General features: G+C 39.3%; 1 protein-coding gene across 1 annotated transcript in view; it reads right to left on the reverse strand.

Annotated features, from left to right (window-relative positions):
- Window positions 1-20,410, reverse strand: part of Ttbk2 (tau tubulin kinase 2) — a 131,379-nt gene that overhangs the window by 51,244 nt on the left and 59,725 nt on the right. The window contains exons 4-5 of the mRNA XM_075961899.1: window positions 7,969-8,042; window positions 1,240-1,380 (exon numbers count right to left, since the gene is read on the reverse strand). Coding sequence (XP_075818014.1) covers window positions 1,240-1,380; window positions 7,969-8,042 — 215 coding nt within the window. The remainder of the gene's footprint in view (window positions 1-1,239; window positions 1,381-7,968; window positions 8,043-20,410) is intronic.

Genomic DNA, 20,410 nt, shown 5'->3' on the forward strand with positions numbered 1-20,410 from the left:
TTAGATATGCAAATAAAAGAACTGCAATGGTAAAGTTCAAGCTACTGTTCACTTTTTAAAAAGTATTATTTTACTTAGGGGCTTTCTGATGAAAGGGAAAGTCGAGTTTCTCCAATGATGATAGAGAAAGGCGCAGAACAACAACAGATTCTGCAGTTTCAGCTGACTCCACAGTGCCTACCTGTGAACCTTTATAAATTCACTCTCTCCGTGCAATAACTGAACTAAAACAAATCACTTAGTCACACTGCCTTATTTAAATGTACTAATAACGGAAAGCCAGTTTCCAGCTTCACAGTGGTCCTCACTCTGGAAGAACCCACTCTGAAGAAACTTAGTTGCCATTTTCATGTAAACTAATTTTAGAAATGATGTAATAGCAGATGGCTATACTTTCAAATGCACCAATATCAATAAATATATAAATATGAGCTCAGAAATGGGTCATCTTTCCTTATGACAAATAAAATATCAGATAGAAAAGAAAGCACATTTCAATAACGGAAACAATGACTTCTATGAAAAACAAAACAGAACAAAAAAAGGAAAAATAAATTTTATTTCCAAAGTAGTTCTTAGGAGATTAAGGTCTTTCATAGTTGATTATTCTAGTGAATGCATTTGGTGACTTGAGAAAATGAACAACTGGTATCAGGAGACACACAATTCAAACTAATGATTTTTAAGTAGGGTTGAATAATTACCAATGCTAAAGTATCTAAAAATTGGCAGACACAAACTTGTCTGTGAGGTGCTTGTGGGGACCAGAGCACAGCCTCAGGTGTTGTTCCTCAAGCAGGCTGGGGTTCGCTGGCAGCGAGCCCTAGAGATTCTTCTATCTCACCTGTCCAGCCCTGGGATTACAAGCGTGTACCACCATACCCATTTTTCTTTTAACATAGGCTCCAGGGACCAAACGCAACACTCAAGTCCTCAAGTACTTTACTGACTGAGTCATCTTTCAGCCCCATGCATAGAATTTTTATTTAGCTGGCAAACAATATTTTATGGTATGAAAAAAAAGCTAATGAAAATAAGAAGTTTTCAATTACCACTTTAAAAACAAAATTAAAATAAAGGGTAAAATATTTTTGTTCTTAAGGCATTACAGAAATATAGACACTTTTTGTATTTAATGACAACAAATACAAAAAACCCTACATTCATCAAACATTCTGTCTTTGACATTAGAAGTACCAAACAATAGCCTTCTGTGCTTAGAACAGACAAGGCCCCTACCGGTTTGATGTCTCTGTGGAGGAATCCCACAGAATGGATGCTTTCAATAGACTCCAGAATCTGTTTCCCAAGCCGAAGAGTAGTGCTGATGGTGAATGTGCCCCGGGACTGGCTACGTCGAAGATCTGCCAGATTCCGACCCTATGGAATAGGATAATCACTTTAAAATACAGTACTAATATTGTGATAAGACTTGAAACATCCACTATATTACCATACTATAAAATGCTGTGCCTGAAATAGTAAGGCTCTTGCCTAAGTTGTGATCTTCTAACTCAAAGAATTATATGTATGTATTCCTCTTTGTGTACATGACTGTGGGTGCCCTCAGAAACCAGAAGAGAACAACTGATCACCTAGAACTGGAGTTAAAGATGGCTGTGAGTTGCTCAACAGGGGTGCTGCAATCTTAACTCCAGCCCTCTGGAAAAGTAGCAAGAGCTCTTAGACACTGAGTCAAGTCTCTTGAGTCCTAAGAATAAGCATGCTGTTAGTAATCATATATCTAAGTCATCATGTTTTGATTTACCCTTGCTATTCTAAAACATATAGATTTGACTTTTTCTTTCTTTCCTTTTCTTTTCCTTCCTTCCTTTTCTTTTTTCTCTGGGGGGGGGGGTCTCATGTACCCTAGGCTAACCTCAAACTCCCTTTGCAACCAAGGATGACAACAAACTGATCTTGCCTTCAACTACAATTTCTGAGATTACCAGTGTGCACCACCATGCCAAGCTAATGCTATGATGGGAAGTGAGTCCAGAGCAAGAGCTTCATGCATGCTACATCATCAGCCCCTTAGATGTGAGTATTTTAAAAAATATGAAATACAGATATCTCTTCTAGTTCCATTTATGTTACTATGATAAACCCCTTAACGGAAAGCAATGTAAGGGAAGAAATGATTTATATGGCTTACAATTTCAAGTTACAGTCCATCATTTTTGGGGAAAGTCAAGACAGCAACTCAAGCAGTTAATCACATTACATCTACAGTCAAGAGCAATATAAATACATTCTTGCTTGTTTGCCCTCAGCTAGCATTCTTTTCTTTTCCAGTGTTCAGAAGCAAAAGTCGGGATCTTCCTGTATCAACTAAAAATCAAGGCATTACCCCATTGCTGTACCTACCAGCTAACCAGATCTGGACAATTCCTTATTGAGTCCCCTTTGCAGGCAGTTCTAGGTTGTGTCGAATTAGAACCAACCAGCACAAATATCCATAGCACCATTCCTCATTACTAACCAACACCCCTCCCCACAAGTTACTTAGTTTTCCTACACCAGTTTTTTTAAAATAAAAAAACTAATCATAATTCATATAATTTTATGAATACTAAATAAAATCCATATGAAGTTTCTGGAATGCTGTCTTGTACTCAACAAATCCTAAGGACTGTTATTATTAGGAAATCTTATAGGAAACAGAAGACCATAAGGGCCAACAAAAGTTTAAACAGCTAGGTGATGGTGGATACCTAGCATAAGTCAGCTAAAACATGAACTATACATCCGGGGAGGTAGCTGGTACAGGGTATCTGAGCAACACAGAGTAAGTAGTGATGTAACTCTTATATAACTATTTCTGGCAAAATGCCATCTTTTTGTCTGATTTTTTTTTCTATCAATATGACCTTTAGTTTAGAGACAAGCATCCTTGCCATTGCCTTTCCCTGTGCAACCTGTGTGCTACGCCCCTTGCCTGTCAGCATCGGCCTGCTTGTCAGTCTGTGTGCTAGTGAATAATGCATGTTATACATGCTTAAAACTTCTCAGATTCTTTCAACTTCCTAGCCTCCTTCCGAGCCTCCCTGTCATTGGCATCACAGCTCAGGCCTCACGAATGAGAAGCACCAAACATTCAGCTATCAAAACAGCCAGCCTGGTCCCCAAAGCCGGCTGCCCTGGAGCAGTAAACGAACAAAACTACATCCTAGATAATACCAAGCTTTAATTTAAAGCAACCACTACTTTCATAAGAACAACTCAATTGGAATCAATTACCTTGATTAATGACATCAGAAATTACTTAAATGTCATAAAATGTAATTTTAATGTATCAACTGGTGTTTGGGGCATAATGTTTCATGTCTATAATTCTAGTAGTTTTTGTTATTGTTATTATTTTGAGACAAGCCTTATGTAGCCCACGCTAGAATGGATCTTGTTATGTAGCAGAGGGCTAACTTTAAATTCTTTTGTTCTTTTTATTTATTTGTTTGAGACAGGGTCTATGTAGCCCTTGTCTGTCCTGGAACTTGCCATACTGACTTTGACCCTCCTGCTTCTACTTCTTGAGTTTGAGAACTGCAAGCGTACACCATCACACAAAGCTAATCTCAACATTAGGGAGAAAGAAGAAGTTAAGGCCAGCCTGTACTACTAAGTAGGCTCCATGACAGCTGGGACTACAGAATGAGATCCCAATTCATAACAACACACACACACCAGGAAAGAACAACACACACACAAAAAAAAAGATCTAACAAAATCGAGGAAGAGAAATACAAGGCTGACACAAGAATAGCATGTAGGAGGTATAAGGGCAGATATTTTCATATAGTAAAACTCAAGCCGGGCGGTGGTGGTGCACGCCTGTAATCCCAGCACTCGGGAGGCAGAGGCAGGTGGATCTCTGTGAGTTCGAGGCCAGCCTGGTCTACAAAGGGAGTTCCAGGACAGGCTCCAAAGCTACAGAGAAACCTTGTCTCGAAAAACCAAAAAAAAAAAAAATTGTTGAGAGCTTATTTCTCCCAAGTAATTCTACAAAGTTAACAAGATCAAACTCCATCTGAGTTTTCTGAGTGACAAAAGTGCGTAAGGCCAGGAATGGCAACACACACCTGTAGCTCTGGTACCCCAAAGACACAGATAATTGCCAAAATTGAGGCTAACCTAGGCTACAGAGGGACTTCTAGGCCACATAGGACTACATAGAAAGATCCTGTCACACACACAAAATTAAAAAAAGAAATAAAGAGAAAGACAGAGAGGCAGACAGAGATGGATGTTGGGGAGGAAGAGGATGAGATCTAAAGTAGGGGAAAGGGAAAGAGATTGGGTAGCATACCTAAATGGAGAAAGACAGTGAACTCCTGGGCATAGCAGCTAATAATGATAATAAGCCCAAATGTGCTTGCTCAAACCTGTGATCTCAGCACTTGAGAGGTGAAAATTAGCATACCAAGGCAATTCTAAGGTATATACTAAGTGCAAGACCAGCCTAGGCTACATGAAATCCTGTCTTAAAAACCAAAACCCACACACACACACACAAAAAAAAACAAAATAAATATAAAAACAGAAAAAGTAACTATCACATCACTTCCAATTTATTTTCATAGATAAGATGCCTTCTCAAACATAATTCTCTCCCATTCTAAACATACTAGATTATTTTCATGTCAATTCCCATGCTATCATTTTCATTTATATATTAAAAAGTACATATGACCAAAGAAATAAAAATATAGACAGAAGTAATCAGAATGTCTACTATTATAAATTTGACATAGAAAAATCAATATGAACCACAATGTACTCTCTCTCTTAAAATTGGATTTTTTGTTTGTTTGTTTGTTTTCAAGACAGGGTTTCTCTGTGTAGCTCTGGATGTTCTGGAACTCACGTTGTAGACCAGGTTGGTCTTGAACTCAAAGATGAACCTGTCTCCCAAGTGCTGGAATTAGATGTGTGAACCACCACACCCTACTAAAATTGGATTTTTAAAAAAGACTTATTTATTTTTATGTACACAACATTCTGCCTCCATGTATGCCCACATGCCAGAGGAGGGCGCCAGATCTCATTACAGATGAGCCACCATGTGGTTGCTGGGAATTGAACTCAGGACCTCTGGAGGAGCAGCCAGTGCTCTTAACCTCTGAGCCATCTCTCAGACCTAAAATTGGATTTTTTTTTAATCCATTTTCTTAAAAAAAAAATCGGAGACAATGGCCAATCCTATTGCAATAGGTGCACATGACAGCTGAATTGTCTCTAAAGAGTACTTCCCATTAAAAGGAACCAGGGCTGATTGGAGGAACAGCAGAAGCATGAAATAGAGAGAATGAACACAATATACAATATTGTATCAGAAAATAAGGATGCTTTAAAAATAATACCTAATCTGGTCAAAGTGCAGCCCACAGAAAGTCCCACTAGCTAAGGCTCGAATTTACTGAACATTCAAAGCTGCAGGTTTGGCTTGATGGCACACTCAGACAATCCTTGATTGAAAGGCTCAGGCAGAAAGTTTGGAAACAGCCTGGGATGCATGGTGAGTAACACCCTTGTCTCAAACAAAAATAAACGTTGCAATGTCAGTTCCACGAGTGTGTAATTGTATTGAGGAGGGGAGGGAAGGGAGAGACTATGCAAGCACAAAGGAAAACAGGCGTTCCTGTCTCCTACAGCAGAGTACTACTGAGCCCACAGTTCTGAAGACGGATTAAAGGAAAGGAGTCTAATATTAACTCTGACTTCCCTATGTGAAAGGTGTACTTCAGGGAAACCCAATATTGCTTGAAATACTTTTATTTTATCTCAGTGGAGAAGAAATGATGCAATTAGAATAGTGTATTTGTAAATCTCGCTATGATCACAAGCAATGCGTACTAACGAACTGAAAAAAAGGAAAATAAGATACACTGCGAAAAATCACTTAAAACTTCAAAACAGGTGGACTAGGCTGCAGGGAGGTCAGACATTGGCCCTCCGAACACAGCTGGGAGTGTGTGTCTGACACCTCTCAAATACCCTTGCCAAGGAAGTGGAAATTAGAATCTAACCATCAGTTTATAAGAAATGGGTGGGGAGTGGAGCAGCATGTTAAATATCAACAAAGAGAAACAATCAGCAAAATCCAGAATAAGAGCATTACTTAAAACAACAAAGAAGGAAATCTTCAAGTAAATAAGATAGACGAACCTGCAGGTCAAAAAAGGGCTTAAGAAGTAAACAATGTATGGACACTATTTATAACCAGATTCAAGTAAGCCAAATGAAAAATAAATAATAGGAGAATTAAGAAAATCTGAAATCAGCCAAGTATGGTGGCATATTCCTTTAAGCCCAGCACTTGAGAGGCAGATGCAGATGGATCTCTGTTAATTCCAGCAAAACCAGGGCTACATAGGAAGACCCCGCCGAAAGAAAGAAAGAAAGAAAGAAAGAAAGAAGAAAAGAAAGAAAAAAACGAAAAGAAAATCTGAAAATGAATGTTTGATGTCACTTTTTTTCCTCAGGCAAAACTATATACTTCATGTTGTGGTCGATCTGAGAGAAAACAGGGAGCACATTAATGAACTGAAAAATATAAAAGTAATCACTTCAATAAATTATGCTAACTTGAGATGGTGGATCATGTAAATCTGAAAGACTTTAGGGCAAAGGCACTTGCTGCCTAGTCTGACACCTAAGTTCAAACCTGGGGACTCACACAGTAGGACAGACACACACACATATACACACACACCATGGCACACACCTCTAACCCATAATTTATTAATTTTAAAGACTAAGTCTACCATGGTAGCACACTATTATAATCTTTTTTTGTTTTTGTTTTTCGAGACAGGGTTTCTCTGTAGCTTTGGAGCCTGTCCTGGAACTAGCTCTTGTAGACCAGGCTGGCCTCGAACTCACAGAGATCCGCCTGCCTCTGCCTCCTGAGTGCTGGGATTAAAGGTGTGTGCCACTGCCCAGTCACAGCTATAATTCTAAAAACCAGGGGGTAAGATAGGGGGATCCTGAGGTTAAAGCCAGGCTTAGCTACATCATGATCATCTTGTGAGACCACACTTTAAAAAGACAAATAACAACAACAGCTACAGTTTACAGAAAGGGTGACATCTTTAGGTCAAAGTCAAATATTGAAGGATACTTGAGGAAAAAAAAAGCCTTCTGAAAAGAAGAAAACATTTAGGTCAATAACATACAAGGAAATAAAGAAACCAAATGTCCAAAATAAAGTCTGCTACAGATGAAACTGTTGAGAAGTGAAAATTAGGCAGTGAACCATGGTTTTCAGCTTCAAGGTGACTGTACTGTGGTGTTCATCCAGGAAGTAGATGGTGTCCTGACTCTCCCTTCTGTAACAGTTACTTCTGCATTTTATCAATTGCTACCTGGTCAGCCCAACTCTACTCCCAACTAGAAGAGAAGGAACAGTATGCTGACAGAAAGGGAAGAGGACAAGCATTCATCTTTTACTCCAACTAATGATTACAATCTAAACGTAGTGGCTGGTACTTGAGAGCACGAGAGGAGATTTGAAATGCTTGAGGTAGCAAACATGTAAAAAGAAAGGCAAGGATCACATTATGTTATACAATCTATTGTAAGGTTAACGCTATGGGAAAAAATGATAACCAACAAAGGTACAGAAAAACTAAAATAGATGAACATTTCATTTTTTGGAAAATCTATACCAAGTCTAAATAAATCTCCATGTACACAGTGTATAGCCATTGAACATAATAACAAGAATGCTGTCATTTTTATGCAGATTCACTGTAATTGAGTATTTTGATCAAAACTAAAAGATTTTTGTTTTTAAGACAAGGTTTCTCTGTGTAACAGTCTTTTCTGAAACTCCCTCTGTAGACCAGGCTGGCCTCAAACTCAGAGATCTGTCTGCCTCTGCCTCCTGAGTGCTGGGTTAAAGGTGTGTACCACCACTGCCTGGCTAAAACTAAAAGATTTTAAGACACACTTTTCAAAGTAACATACCTGCAATTGCATGACCACATAGTTGAAACGATCATTTCTCCCACAGCCAATAAATCTACAAACATGGTCTTTCCCTGGATGAAAAGAGAAAGAAAACAGTGGGAAAAGATGTCCTATGGTTTCTATTTTAAAAAGTTAACAAACTGGATTTCTGTATAGTACTTTATGACAATATAAACTATACAAAATGCATCTTGAGACCATAAGGAACAGAACATTTATATTTTTTATTTTTATCCACCCATTGCTAGGTCCCGCTCTACTCCTGCGTACTCAAATAAATGCTAAATGAGTACAGAAATACACAAGAGAGTAACTAAAGGTGACTTAGAAGAAAATATTTAAAAAGTGACTTAAGATTAACCTGAGCAGATCCAGTAAGAACTATGTTAGACATACAAACACGGAACTGTACACATATTCTGACATATACTATTTATATTACTGCAGCAAGTTACATGATTGTTCTTGGTCTCACTGATTTGGATCAGCCTTGTGCTTTTCAACACAATTTTAACACATGAAATTCAAGACTAGCTGGGATATACAGAAGGAATGAGAAAAACAGAAATCTGAGACTATGTCCTGATTCCTAAAACTATTACTACTGTCCCCCTGCCGCCCCCCCAAAAAAACAACCAAGCTCAGGAAATTACAGAAAAGACATTTGGCTTAACACAGAAAATAAGAGGGGAGGGCAGACAAGAGATGGTGCTGGAGAGGCAGGCAGGGACGAGATCAAGAATTGTGTGCTCCACGGCAAAGAATCTGAACCATATGTTTAGGTCAGTGGTTTCCACCTGTGGCTATCATCACAACCACCTGAAAACTTACAAGATTACTAAAATATCACAATCTTTAAGAGAAAGATACAACTTTGAAAAATTCTATAAATGAGCTGGAGATTGAGATGTCAGAGGCAAGAAAGTTTAAGGCCACCCTTCACTATATGAATTCAAGGCCAATCTGGGCTAAATGGTGAGACTATCTCAGAAGACAAAAATTAAAAAGCCCTGTGAAAGAAAGAAGAAACTTTAAAATCTACAACCTAAAATATAAATCAGCATGACCAAAATTAAGAGTTCTTCAAAAAAGAAAATACAGAACGCCCTGGCAGGAAGAAAATGACAAATTCCATGGAGAAGCTGACCCATGAGCTCGGAAGCCCTCAGTGAGAAGAGTGCTTGCTGTGCAGGCACAAGGAGGCAGAGACAGGATGACTGCTCACACTACCTGGTGGGATTCTGCTGGATTCTGCACAGTGAGCACGGTAGGCATGCACACACACATGCGTGCACTCACACACACAGACACAAAGCAAAGGCTGCCGTGGAAACAATTAGGCACTCATTAGGGATTGGAAAGGACAGAAACCTTTACAGAGGGTAAATGAAGAATGAGACAATGAGGGTAGACAATCTTTGAAGCTAGCTCGTAAAAATAAAACAGCAGGGACACATAGGATGCTAGAAATTGGACTGAAGAAAAAGTTTGAAACAAGTTTCCAAAGTAATTTGTCCACTTAAAATAAAAATGCAGTCAGGCCCCACTTTGGCTAAAAATTTAACATCTTTGTTTGGTTTGGGGAAACAAGGTTTTGTTGGGCCAGGATGGCCTTAAAATCTTCATTCTCCTGCCTCAGATTCTTGAGTGTTGGGATTACAGGCCCGTAATTTTTTTGTTTGCTTGTTTTCAATTTGAGTTATCAGTGAGGGTTACCACATTGACAATCAAATAACAACCATTTCCTCACCTCAGTCACAGAAAAAGTACAAGGCTTTAATTAATCAGTTTGTTGTCAATACCTCAAAGACCCCATTTCCACAGCTGAAAATACACCAAAGTGAGCATGGAACTTGCTAGTATGCATGAAGCTCGTGATTATATCCCTAACACCGTAAAAGAACAAAATTAACACGAAAAAGACTCATTGCCTATCACATTTTAAAGACAAGCTATCAATCCTGCCTCAGTCTCTAAACTGTGGGACTGCAGGTATGGACTACTGTGCCCAGCTTCTTGTAACATTTACATCACATCAAAGACATTTCAATCATATATAAACAAAAGATACTACTAGAATGCGCCTCTAAAATATCTGTATTATACTAGAACACTTTGTCCTTGCTCCCGAACTCATAGAGATCCATCTGCCTCTGCCTTCTGAGTGCTGGGATTCAACAGCATGCACCACCTCTGCCCAGGTTCACCCAATATTTTTTGTTTGTGTGTTTGTTCAGCAGTACTGGGGACTGAACCAACTAATCCTATACATGCTAGTCAAGTACTTTAGCACTAAGATAAATCCTCTCCAGCCTTTTATTTCACTTTCCAGGGCTGGAGAGATGGCTCAGAGGTTAAGAGCACTTTCCAACTTGAGGTAGTCTCAATGAGTTGCCTAAACTAGCCCTGAACTTCTGCCGCCAGAATGCCAGAGTTATAGGCTTGCATCACCACTTAGCCTGAATTACCCGGCTTTAAAAAAGAAAAGCAAACACAGGTTTGAATAAAATGTTGATTCTTTACTGAGCAATCAAAACATGGCCAGTGGAAAATTTTCCAGGATTTGTCAATGCATTTCTATCACTGTAGGTGATAAGTGATTGAGCTCATTTCTCATACTCTAGAGCAGTGTACTGTCTCTCTTTTATACTTACACAATTAATCAAACTATTTAATAAAGTTAACACAATAAAAATGTATGGGTTTGGGGCAACTTTGACTTAATGACAACAGTAATTCTTCACCACCACTAGAGCAACTGCTCAGATGGCGTCTGTGTACCCAGTAAATGCCGGGACTAGCTGAGGACTACAGGGAACACGCACTGTCCTGGTACCTTATGCAATGCCTAATAAACAATGAGACAGTATTTGCCAGTGAACAAATTAAGAGAAATAATAGTTAGTAAAATAAGCAGAATATGCAAGCATTATTCTGTTTTATGCATTTTCATGCATCGATTCTCAAAATAATTAAGTATCAGCATTTCCTTTGTTTTTCAGATACAGAAGTAGAGAATTGGTGAGGTTACTTAGTTCAAAATTATACAGCTAGACAATGATGGCGCAATTTGATTCCAAAACTTTTATTCTCTTTAAAAAATATATATTTATTTATTTACTTATTTATTAGAGGGGTATGTATGAGTATGCTAGAAACTCCTGTGGAAGTCAGAAGACAACTATGGTAGTCAGTTCTCTCTCAATCTTCCAGGCCTTTCTTTTTTGTTTAAACAGAAAAGGGGGAAATGATGGAGGTGGGTCTTGGATCTTATCTGTTGCTTTCATTGGTTCAAGGCCAGCCTGGTCTACAGAATGAGTTCCAGTCAGAGCTGTTACACAGAGAAACCCTGTGTGTGTGTGGGGGGGTGGATAAGAAGAAAGAAAAAGAAAAAAAATCTTACTCAAGAAGCTCACATGTAAGTCAAATTAGTAGATTTTAAATTTATGATAGCCAGGCGGTGGTGGCACACACCTTTAATCGCAGCACTCAGGAGGCAGAGGCAGGCAGATCTCTTTGAGTTTGAGACCAGACTGGTCTACAAGAGCTAGTTCCAGGACAGGCTCTAAAACTACAGGGAAACACTGTCTCGAAAACCAAAAATTAATTAATTAATGAATGAAAACATTTTAAGATAAGATTACACATGTAAAGAGTTCAATCAGCAGTCAATCAGCAGGGGCTGGAGAGACGGTTAAGAGCGCTGGCTGCTCTTCCAGAGGTCATGAGTTCCCAGCAACCACGTGGTGACTGATATCTACAATGGAATCTGATGCCCCCTTCTGGTTTAAAAGTTGTACAGGCAAGGCTGGAGAGATGGCTCAGTGGTTAAGAGCACTGACTGCTCCTCCAGAGAACCTGGTTTCAATTCCCAGCAACCACATGGCGGCTCACAGCTGTCTGTAACTCCAGTTCCAGAGAATCTGACATCGTTATACCAATGCACATGAAATAAAATTAAAGTTTTTTTTAAAAAAAGGTTGTACATGCAGAAAGAGCACTCAAGTACATAAAATAAATCTTTTTTTAAAAGTTTCAATTAGCCATAAAAAAGAAAGAAATGTGTCAGTTGCTGAAGAATGGAGCTTGCTTTACCTTTTTATTTAGTTCAGAACCTAAGCGCACGGAACGGTGTCACTCTTGCTAACACTGAATCTTCTTACCTCCGTTCTCCCTTACAGAAACAGACCCAGACATCTGTTTGTTACTTGATTCTAGTCCTGTCGAGTTGACAATCAGTATTAGCCACACACACATTAACCATGCTTCCACATGCACCCCACCACCACCATAAACACAGACAAATAACGTATGGATAAAATAGAAGGTGGAAGGTGATTATTTCAGACGACAAAAGGACTAACTAGAGGGGAGAGGGAGGACAGGAGTTTATGTTCCCAAAGTACCTTTTATACTTGAATGAAAATGCCATTACTTAATATCAATTTCTTAAAAGAATACATAACTGACAGGTAGATTATGGCAGAAGGCATGAAAATACGTGAAAAGTGGCCTGAAAGCCTCGACCGCTGTGATAGTTTATCTTCATTGTTAATTTTACCAAATTTAGAATTGCCCTCTATGAGGGCATTTCCAAAAGAGTAACAGACACAAAAAGGCTGCTTTCTGTCTGGTGACACTATTCCATGCTGTGGTGTGTTGAGAGGCAGGTGGGCTGCTGTGAAGCTCTGATCCACCACAGCCTCATGACACAATGGACGCCTTTAAGATCATGAGTCCAAGTAAATTTTTCCACCCTATGTTGATTGTTAGGTATAAGGTCAAAGAGAAAGAAAAGTAATTAAAATACATGCCAGTGTACGATGATATAAACTACGGGAGGTCCTCCATTCCCATGGGTGGTAGCTCCAGACTCTCCCACAGACACCAAGGTTTGAGGACAAGCAAGTCTTATATAAAATAGAATTGTATCTGCATATAACTATAATTTACATTTATCTTCATTGATTTTTATATTACTTAATTCAATGTAAAGTTAGATATATGGTTGTGATGTTGTTTGGGGATTAAAACAATAAAAATGTATATATATACATATATACATACATACACACACACATGCTTAGTTCTGATCTTTTTCTTATAATCTTTTTCTTTTCCTTCCCCCTCTTTTTTAAAGACAAGGTCTCATCATGCGATTCCAGAAGAGGTCCATCTGACTCTGCCTGAGTACCGGGATTAAAGATGTGCACACTTCGTTCTTTTTTATTCTTTTTTATAAAAGGTAGCCCAGGCTAGCCTTGAGCTAAAGAGCTGGAAGATGAGCTGGTTTACATAGTGCTGAGATCAAACTCAGCTCAGACTCTTGGTGAGCATTCTACCAACTAACTCAGTTATAGCTACAACTTCCAAGAATCTTTTCTGTTTGTTTGTTTTTGAGGTAGGGTCTTTCTTTGTAGTCCTGGCTATCCTGGAATTCACTGTGTAGAACAGACAGATCTCAAACTCACAGAGAACTGCCCACCAGGCCTCCTGAATGCTAGGATTAAAGGTATGGGCCATTAGCCCTGCAGCTTTCAAGAATGTTTAATCTCCAGTTGGTTGAATCCATACACGTAGAACTAACGGATAAGAAGGACAGATGATAATTTATTTTTGCCCTTATCTCAGTCACTTAATTCCTAAAACCTTTAGGATTTTCTAAGTGACTGAGGCTGTCTTTTGTTTAATAAAGGCCCCTAAAGACTTCAGAATGGCCCCAGTCATTGTAAAAATGAATTTATCAAAATATTTAGAATACAACTTTCAGCCCCATTGCTAACTTCCAGAGAAGTAGGCTAAGGGACAGGGATTAAGCTCTATAAACTCTTGAACAACACTTGAGGCCTTCTAGGATGCTGAACAAGTAGAGGTGTTGACCCTGTGTAAACTCAAAGAAGTCATGAGAGCTGTGCCCTCCGTTACCTAGCCCTAGTCACCTCTTAACTTACTTTTGCGTTTTTAACAATGCCCTTCTAATAAACCTGTAATGTTAAGTGCTCCTCCAAGTTCTACAAGTCAGCCTAGCAAATTAGTTGAACTCAAAGAAGGGGTAATGACAGCTCTAGTTTGTAGTCAGTCCATACAAAATATGACCTATTACTTGCAAAACTGTGTGCGCAGTAGAGCAACCTTGCAGAGCTCAGTCCTCAACTGTGGGAACTGACGCTATCTAACAAAACTGAGGGACAGTACAGTTTGGATCTATTAGAGAATTATTTGGTATATAGGGAAAATCTCCACAAACATGCGGACTGAGTGCCTTACGCTAAAGGTTAGAGTATAGCCAGGTAATGGTGGAACATGCCTTTAATCCCAGCACTCGGGAGGCAGAGGCAGGCAGATCTCTGTGAGTTTGAGGCCAGCCTGGTCTACAAGAGCTAGTTCCAGGACAGGCTCCAAAGCTACAGAGAAACCCTGTCTCAAAAAACCAAAAAAAAAAAAAAAAAAAAACAAAAACAAAAACAAAACAAAACCAAAAACAGAGACCAAAAACTGGTCAACATGCAGAGAATAAAATACTATAGAGTACTCAGTTCTAAATGGGATAACTGTAACACACACACACACACACACACGACTCAGGGATTATCTCAGGAAGAGGATTATAAGAGCCAGAGGGAGTGGATCTATAGAAAATTAGTATTTGCTACACATGACAGCCAGTTGCACACATGAATTTACAATGGCTAGGACTGCATGTGTAAGATTTGTACAACATCAAGCCAGCCAAATTCTCAGCATGGATGGGGGAGGAGCTTAAGAAGTCCCATCCCTATCTGAAGAGCTATTGGCAGCTGATGGCGACTAGGAATGGGAGAGTCACTTTGTCTTAGGGTACGGGCTTACAGAGGCTAACTATGCTCCAACTGACGGACGTATCCATATAGTATGTATATATGTGCAGCTCCAAATGGGTCCATGGGTATTACATTTTTGGGTTTTTTGTTTGTATTGAAAATAGATTTTTTTCAGACAATGCATTCTGATTAGTTTCCCCTCCCCAGCCTCTTCTAGATGCTCCCCACTTCACTATCCTTAATTTTTCGTTTGTTTTTGTTCTTTGAGACGGTGTTTCTCTATGTAACAGAGGCCTAGCTGTCCTGGAACTATCTGTAACTCCACTCCGAAGGGAATTCTCTGACCTTTTCTGGCTTCTGCAGGCACTCCTCACATACGGTACACAGACCTACACAAAGGCAAAATACAGAGAAAATAAAAATAAATCTGAAAAGAGAGAAAGAGAGTACATGAAGTTGTAGGGAAAAGTGCAGGGATAGGAGAGGAAGTAGAGAGGAGGGAATTGTGGGCTGATGGAATCTAAACACACCATGGTGTTTTTTCATGGCAACAAAAAATGAACTAAGACTGGATGTATGGATATTAAATAACAGTATTTATTTATACAGTGAAAATGTTCTGTTTTAGTCAACTCATCTTTGTCAAGGGTGTCAAAACATTTAGTGGTGAAAGCAGTGTTTTCTCCTAATTGGTGCCAGAAAAATTGGACTAGATAAACCCATGAAAAAGAATGAATCTGGACTCTGCTCACATAAAATAAAAATGTACTGAAATGGATTAGTACAAAATATAAGTGCCAACGTTATAAGTGCATAAAAGGCATGCAATTTTTTTTTTTTGGTCTTCAGTTAGGCAATGGTTCTGACATCACTGCCAACAAATTTTTTAAAATGATAAATAGGACCTCATCAGAATTTTAAAAAAACATTTTGTTATATTTGTCTTATGACGTTGGTCTGGCTAACCCAGGACTCACTATGTAGAGTTTCATGCTGTCCAAACTAGCTCCAACTCACTATGTGGCCAAGGTTGATCTTTAATCCTCAATCCTCCTGCTTACATCTCTTCAGTGCTGAGATTACTAGCATGTACTTGGCTGTAATTTTTTTTGACAATGCCTTGTACTTGTCATATTACAAGTCTTTTTAAAAATTTTGTTTGTGACAGGCTGGAGAGATGGCTTAGAGGTTAAGAACACTGACTGCTCTTCCAGAGGTCCTGAGTTCAATTCCCAGCAACCACACGGTGGCTCACAGCCATCTGTAATGAGATCTGGCGCCCTCTTCTGGCCTGCATGCATGGAAGGAATGTTGAAAAAAATTGTGTTTGTTTGTATATGTGTGTGGGTATTGAAGGTCAAAGGACAATTTGCAAGAGTTGATTCTTTCCTTGTACCATGTGGTCCCAGGGATGGAATGCAATCATCAGGCTTGGCAGTAGGTGCCTTTACACATTGCGCCATCTCACTGGTCCAATAGTACAAATTTGTAGACTTTCTGTTTGTTAGGTCTCAAACCAGGGACAAACTGCTAATGTACCTATTTAACATATTAAAGTGGACCTTGCTGCCAGGTTGTCCCTGCATCCCTCAGTCCCTACATTTTACAGGGTATGGCTGGCATACCCTACTCCCTACTCTAAACTTCTCTGGCACAGAGGCTGGGTTGCTCTTACCCCAGCTGCCTGCCCTTCCCTATATAACCCAGTCATTTTGATTAAATGCTCCTTTTTTATCTACCCTTAACCTCCTGGTCTCTTGGTCTGGCTGGCCCCCTTCCCTCCCCACTCTCCTCACATGGGCCAGTGCGGTCTGGTCATGTTCACTTTGGACTTCCCAGATGCCCCTGTCTCTAATTATGCTCCCACTTTTATACACAATAAACTTTCTCCTCTAACACACCTACGAGCACTCCTTTCCTTTTTCTTTTTTTCTTATTCACTGTTAAAATCAGATACCAAGCCTAAAGTCAACATTTTAGCTTTCCATCACACTAACACAATGGGGAATATTTGAGAGAAATGATCACCGATATGTCAAACAAAATAAGCACCTTTAATTCAGGCAGCTACAATACAGACTTTAGATAGGACAGCAGCATCCAATTATGATACAGATTTCAGTTGTGATAAGAAAAGCAATGCCCAAACTATATCATTGAAATAAGTGTAAGTAATAGTAATAAAATAAAAGTCTCTGGCTTTTTTTGTTGTTATTGTTTTAATTTTTAAAAATGTATTTATTTGGCGCTGGAGAGATGGCTCAGTGGTTAAGAGCACTGGCTGCTCTTCCAGAGGTCATGAGTTCAATTCCCAGCAACCACATGGTGGCTCACAACCATCTGTAATGAGGTCTGGCGCCCTCTTCTGGCATGTGGGCATACATGGAGGCAGAATATTGTATACATAATAAACAAATCTTTAAGAAATAGTATGTATTTATTTTTCATTTTATGAGTTTGGAGGCCAGAAGAGTGCTTGGATTCCCTGGGACCAGAGTCACAAATAGTTGTCTCTCCAGCCCCTCTCTGCATTTTTTATCTTTAAGACAGATTCACAAATACAGGTTGGCCTTGAGTTAATGATCCTCTTGTTTCCATCTCTCAAGTGATGAAGGAACTGACTCCTGGAAACTGTCCTCAGACCTCCACATACATGCTATGGCACATGCACATGTGCCCTTCCCACATATCTACAAAATAAGTAATAACTCTAATTGTTTTTGTTTAGTTTGTTTGTTTTTCAAGAAAGGGTTTCTCTATGTAGCCTTGGCTGTTCTGGAACTCACTCTGTAGACCAGGCTGGTCTGGAACCACTTGCCTCTGTGCTGGATTTAAAGGTATGTGCCACCATGTAGTTCCCAATGTTTTTTTTTTTGTTGTTTAAAGAAAGAGGGTGTTATCGATGGCTTACTGGGTGAAAGTGCTTGCTCTGCAAGCGGTAAGGGCCTAACACTCATATAGAAAAATCCAGGCACTAGGGAGCAGAGAGAGTAAATGAAGAGAGTGAAAGAGGAAGACATCCAGTGCCGGCCTTAATCCTTCACATGGGCTGACATAGGCATGAGCACTCAAAACACACATCTGCACACATATATTACCCCACACAAACACAATGAAGAAAAAATTCTGAAATCCAGTATTGGGAAAGCTCTGAGACTTAAGCAATAAATTCCAGGTCAACTAAAAGTCAGCAGAATCTGTAATTCTGTAAAACTGTTCTGCTGGAATGCCACATAAATAGCAAAAACAACACTATTTTTCCTGTCAATCTGGCATTTGCTCCCAACAAAAGAAACCAAACGAAAGACCTGCCATCCTAGTAAAAGTCCTTCAAGTATCTCTGCCACAGGAGAGAGAGGCATGGGTCCTATGGTCAAAGACTTTTGTTAATTTAAGCTATTCTAATGGTGTGCACCAGTATTCCACTGTGTTTCTTCTGTTTAGTCACATTAAACATCTTTTCCTACTCTAGATCGTTAAACTTACCTACTAATATCTATTAAATTTCTTAAGATATTTTCTTACTGTTGCATTTTCAGAACACTATATATTCAATCAGTCCTTTACAAATACATGATTTTCAAACACCTGTTCCCAGCCCATAACCTCTCTTTTCTTTCTCTTTTCAATTGAGACAGTGTCAGGGTCTCACTGTGCATGCATCTCAGGCTGGAATCCTCAAATGTATTACATAGCCCCAGCTTGCCTTGAAGGTTTGTTCCTCTTGCCTCAGCAACCAAAGTGCAGCGATTACAGGCATTTGCCAACATGCCACACTGCGGCTTCATCCTTAATGGTATCTTGCAAGCAAACTTAACAAAGTATAATTCATCATATTTTTCTCCTTTTATGAGTCATAATTTTGGTGTCATCCAACAAACTTCTTGGCAAAATCAGATCATAAAGTGTTTCTTCTGTTTTCTACAAAATGTTGTATAGCTTTTTTAAAAAAAAAAAAATTGATGACTCATCTTATTCTTATATAATGTGTGGGGGGTTAGGTTGAAGTTGTTATTTTGTACTTGATTGACTACAGTGCTGGACTGATCTCCGGGCTTTGCAATTCCTAGACAAGCTCTCTAGCCCTAAGTCCTACCACAGCTCCTGTGTGGGGTCTACCTCTAAAACCCCTTTTATTCTCCACTCATGTGGAATGTCTATCCTTTGCCAATACAATCTTGATTATGCTTCATACTGTTTTAAAAGTTTCTTCCTTTTTATGCTTACATATATTTTTTTGGTTTTTTGTTTGTTTGGTTGGTTCGTTTTGTTTTGTTTTTATTATGTATACAATATTCTGTCTCGATGTATGCCCGCACGCCAGAGGAGGGCGCCAGATCTCAGTACAGATGGTTGTGAGCCACCATGTGGTTGCTGGGAATTGAACTCAGGACCTCTGGAAGTGCAGCCAGTGCTCTTAACCTCTGAGCCATCTCTCCAGCCCTTGTTTGTTTTGTATTTTTTGAGACAGAGTTTTTCTGTAACAGTTCTGGCCATCCTAGAACTCGCTTCGTAGACCAAGCTGGTCTCAAACTCAAAAGTGATCTGACTTTCTCTGCTTCCTGAGTGCTGGGTTTAAAGGTATGTAGTACTGCCATGTCCAATTGGTTTTCTCCCCCATGGTTTTGTTACTCCAAACTCATTATATTCTTATCCTGAGTGTCTGGTGATACAAATACTAGACTTTTTAGTACTGTCATTTAGGTCAAAGAGGCTTATTTTATTTATTTTTTTATGTTTTTGGTTTTTGAGATAGGGTTTCTCTATGAAGCCCCAGCTGTCCTAGAACTCCAGAGAGCAGGCTGGCCTTGAACTCAAGAGATCTGCCTTCCTCTCTCCCAAGTGCTGGAGTAAAGATGTGTGCCACTACTTCCTGGCAAGGCTGTTCTTTTTTTGTTTGATTGTTTTTGTTTTTATTTTTCGAGACGGTTTCTCTGTAGCTTTGGAGCCTGTCCCGGCACTAGCTCTGTAGACCAGGCTGGCCTCAAACTGACAGAGATCCGCCTGCCTTTTCCTCCTGAGTGCTGGGATTAAAGGCATGCGCCACCAGCTCCCGGCTCAGGCTGTTCATTTTTTAAACCTCTTTTTCCTCTTGTTAATTTCTACAGATACATTTTCAAATTTGCAGACTCTCTCACTTGTCAAGTCCAATCTGTTACTGATTCCATCCACTGAGATTCTCATTTCCACAGTGCATTTCTCAATGTTACATATCTTACTTTACTCTTCTCTAGGTCTTCTGTCTCTTTGTAAACTTTCTACCAAGACCGTTGAGCAAGCAAGGCGAGCATTCTACTGAGATACAACCCAGCCCTACCAATAAATGGTTCTTGAATTTCTATTGTGAACATGATATATTCAGTCCAACATGTAAAAGAGGGTGTTGATTTTATGATACTAACCAATTTTGAGTCTGCTTCACACTGAAAAGAAAATCAACTGGCTATATAAAAACACACAGTATGGGGCAGCACAATCAATCTGTCAGAAACTGCTTCCAAAGTTCTCAACATCCCAGCTCCCCTTCTTCTTTCACTTACTTATTCCTTCTCTAAAGAAACAAAAACTAAGTTCTCAAAATTCTGAAAGTCAGAGTTTGTCTGGAGCTGGATGAGAGTTGACATTGGATATTAAAAGGT

The sequence above is a fragment of the Microtus pennsylvanicus genome, chromosome 2 (assembly GCF_037038515.1).
Source record: "Microtus pennsylvanicus isolate mMicPen1 chromosome 2, mMicPen1.hap1, whole genome shotgun sequence".
NCBI lineage: Eukaryota > Metazoa > Chordata > Mammalia > Rodentia > Cricetidae > Microtus > Microtus pennsylvanicus.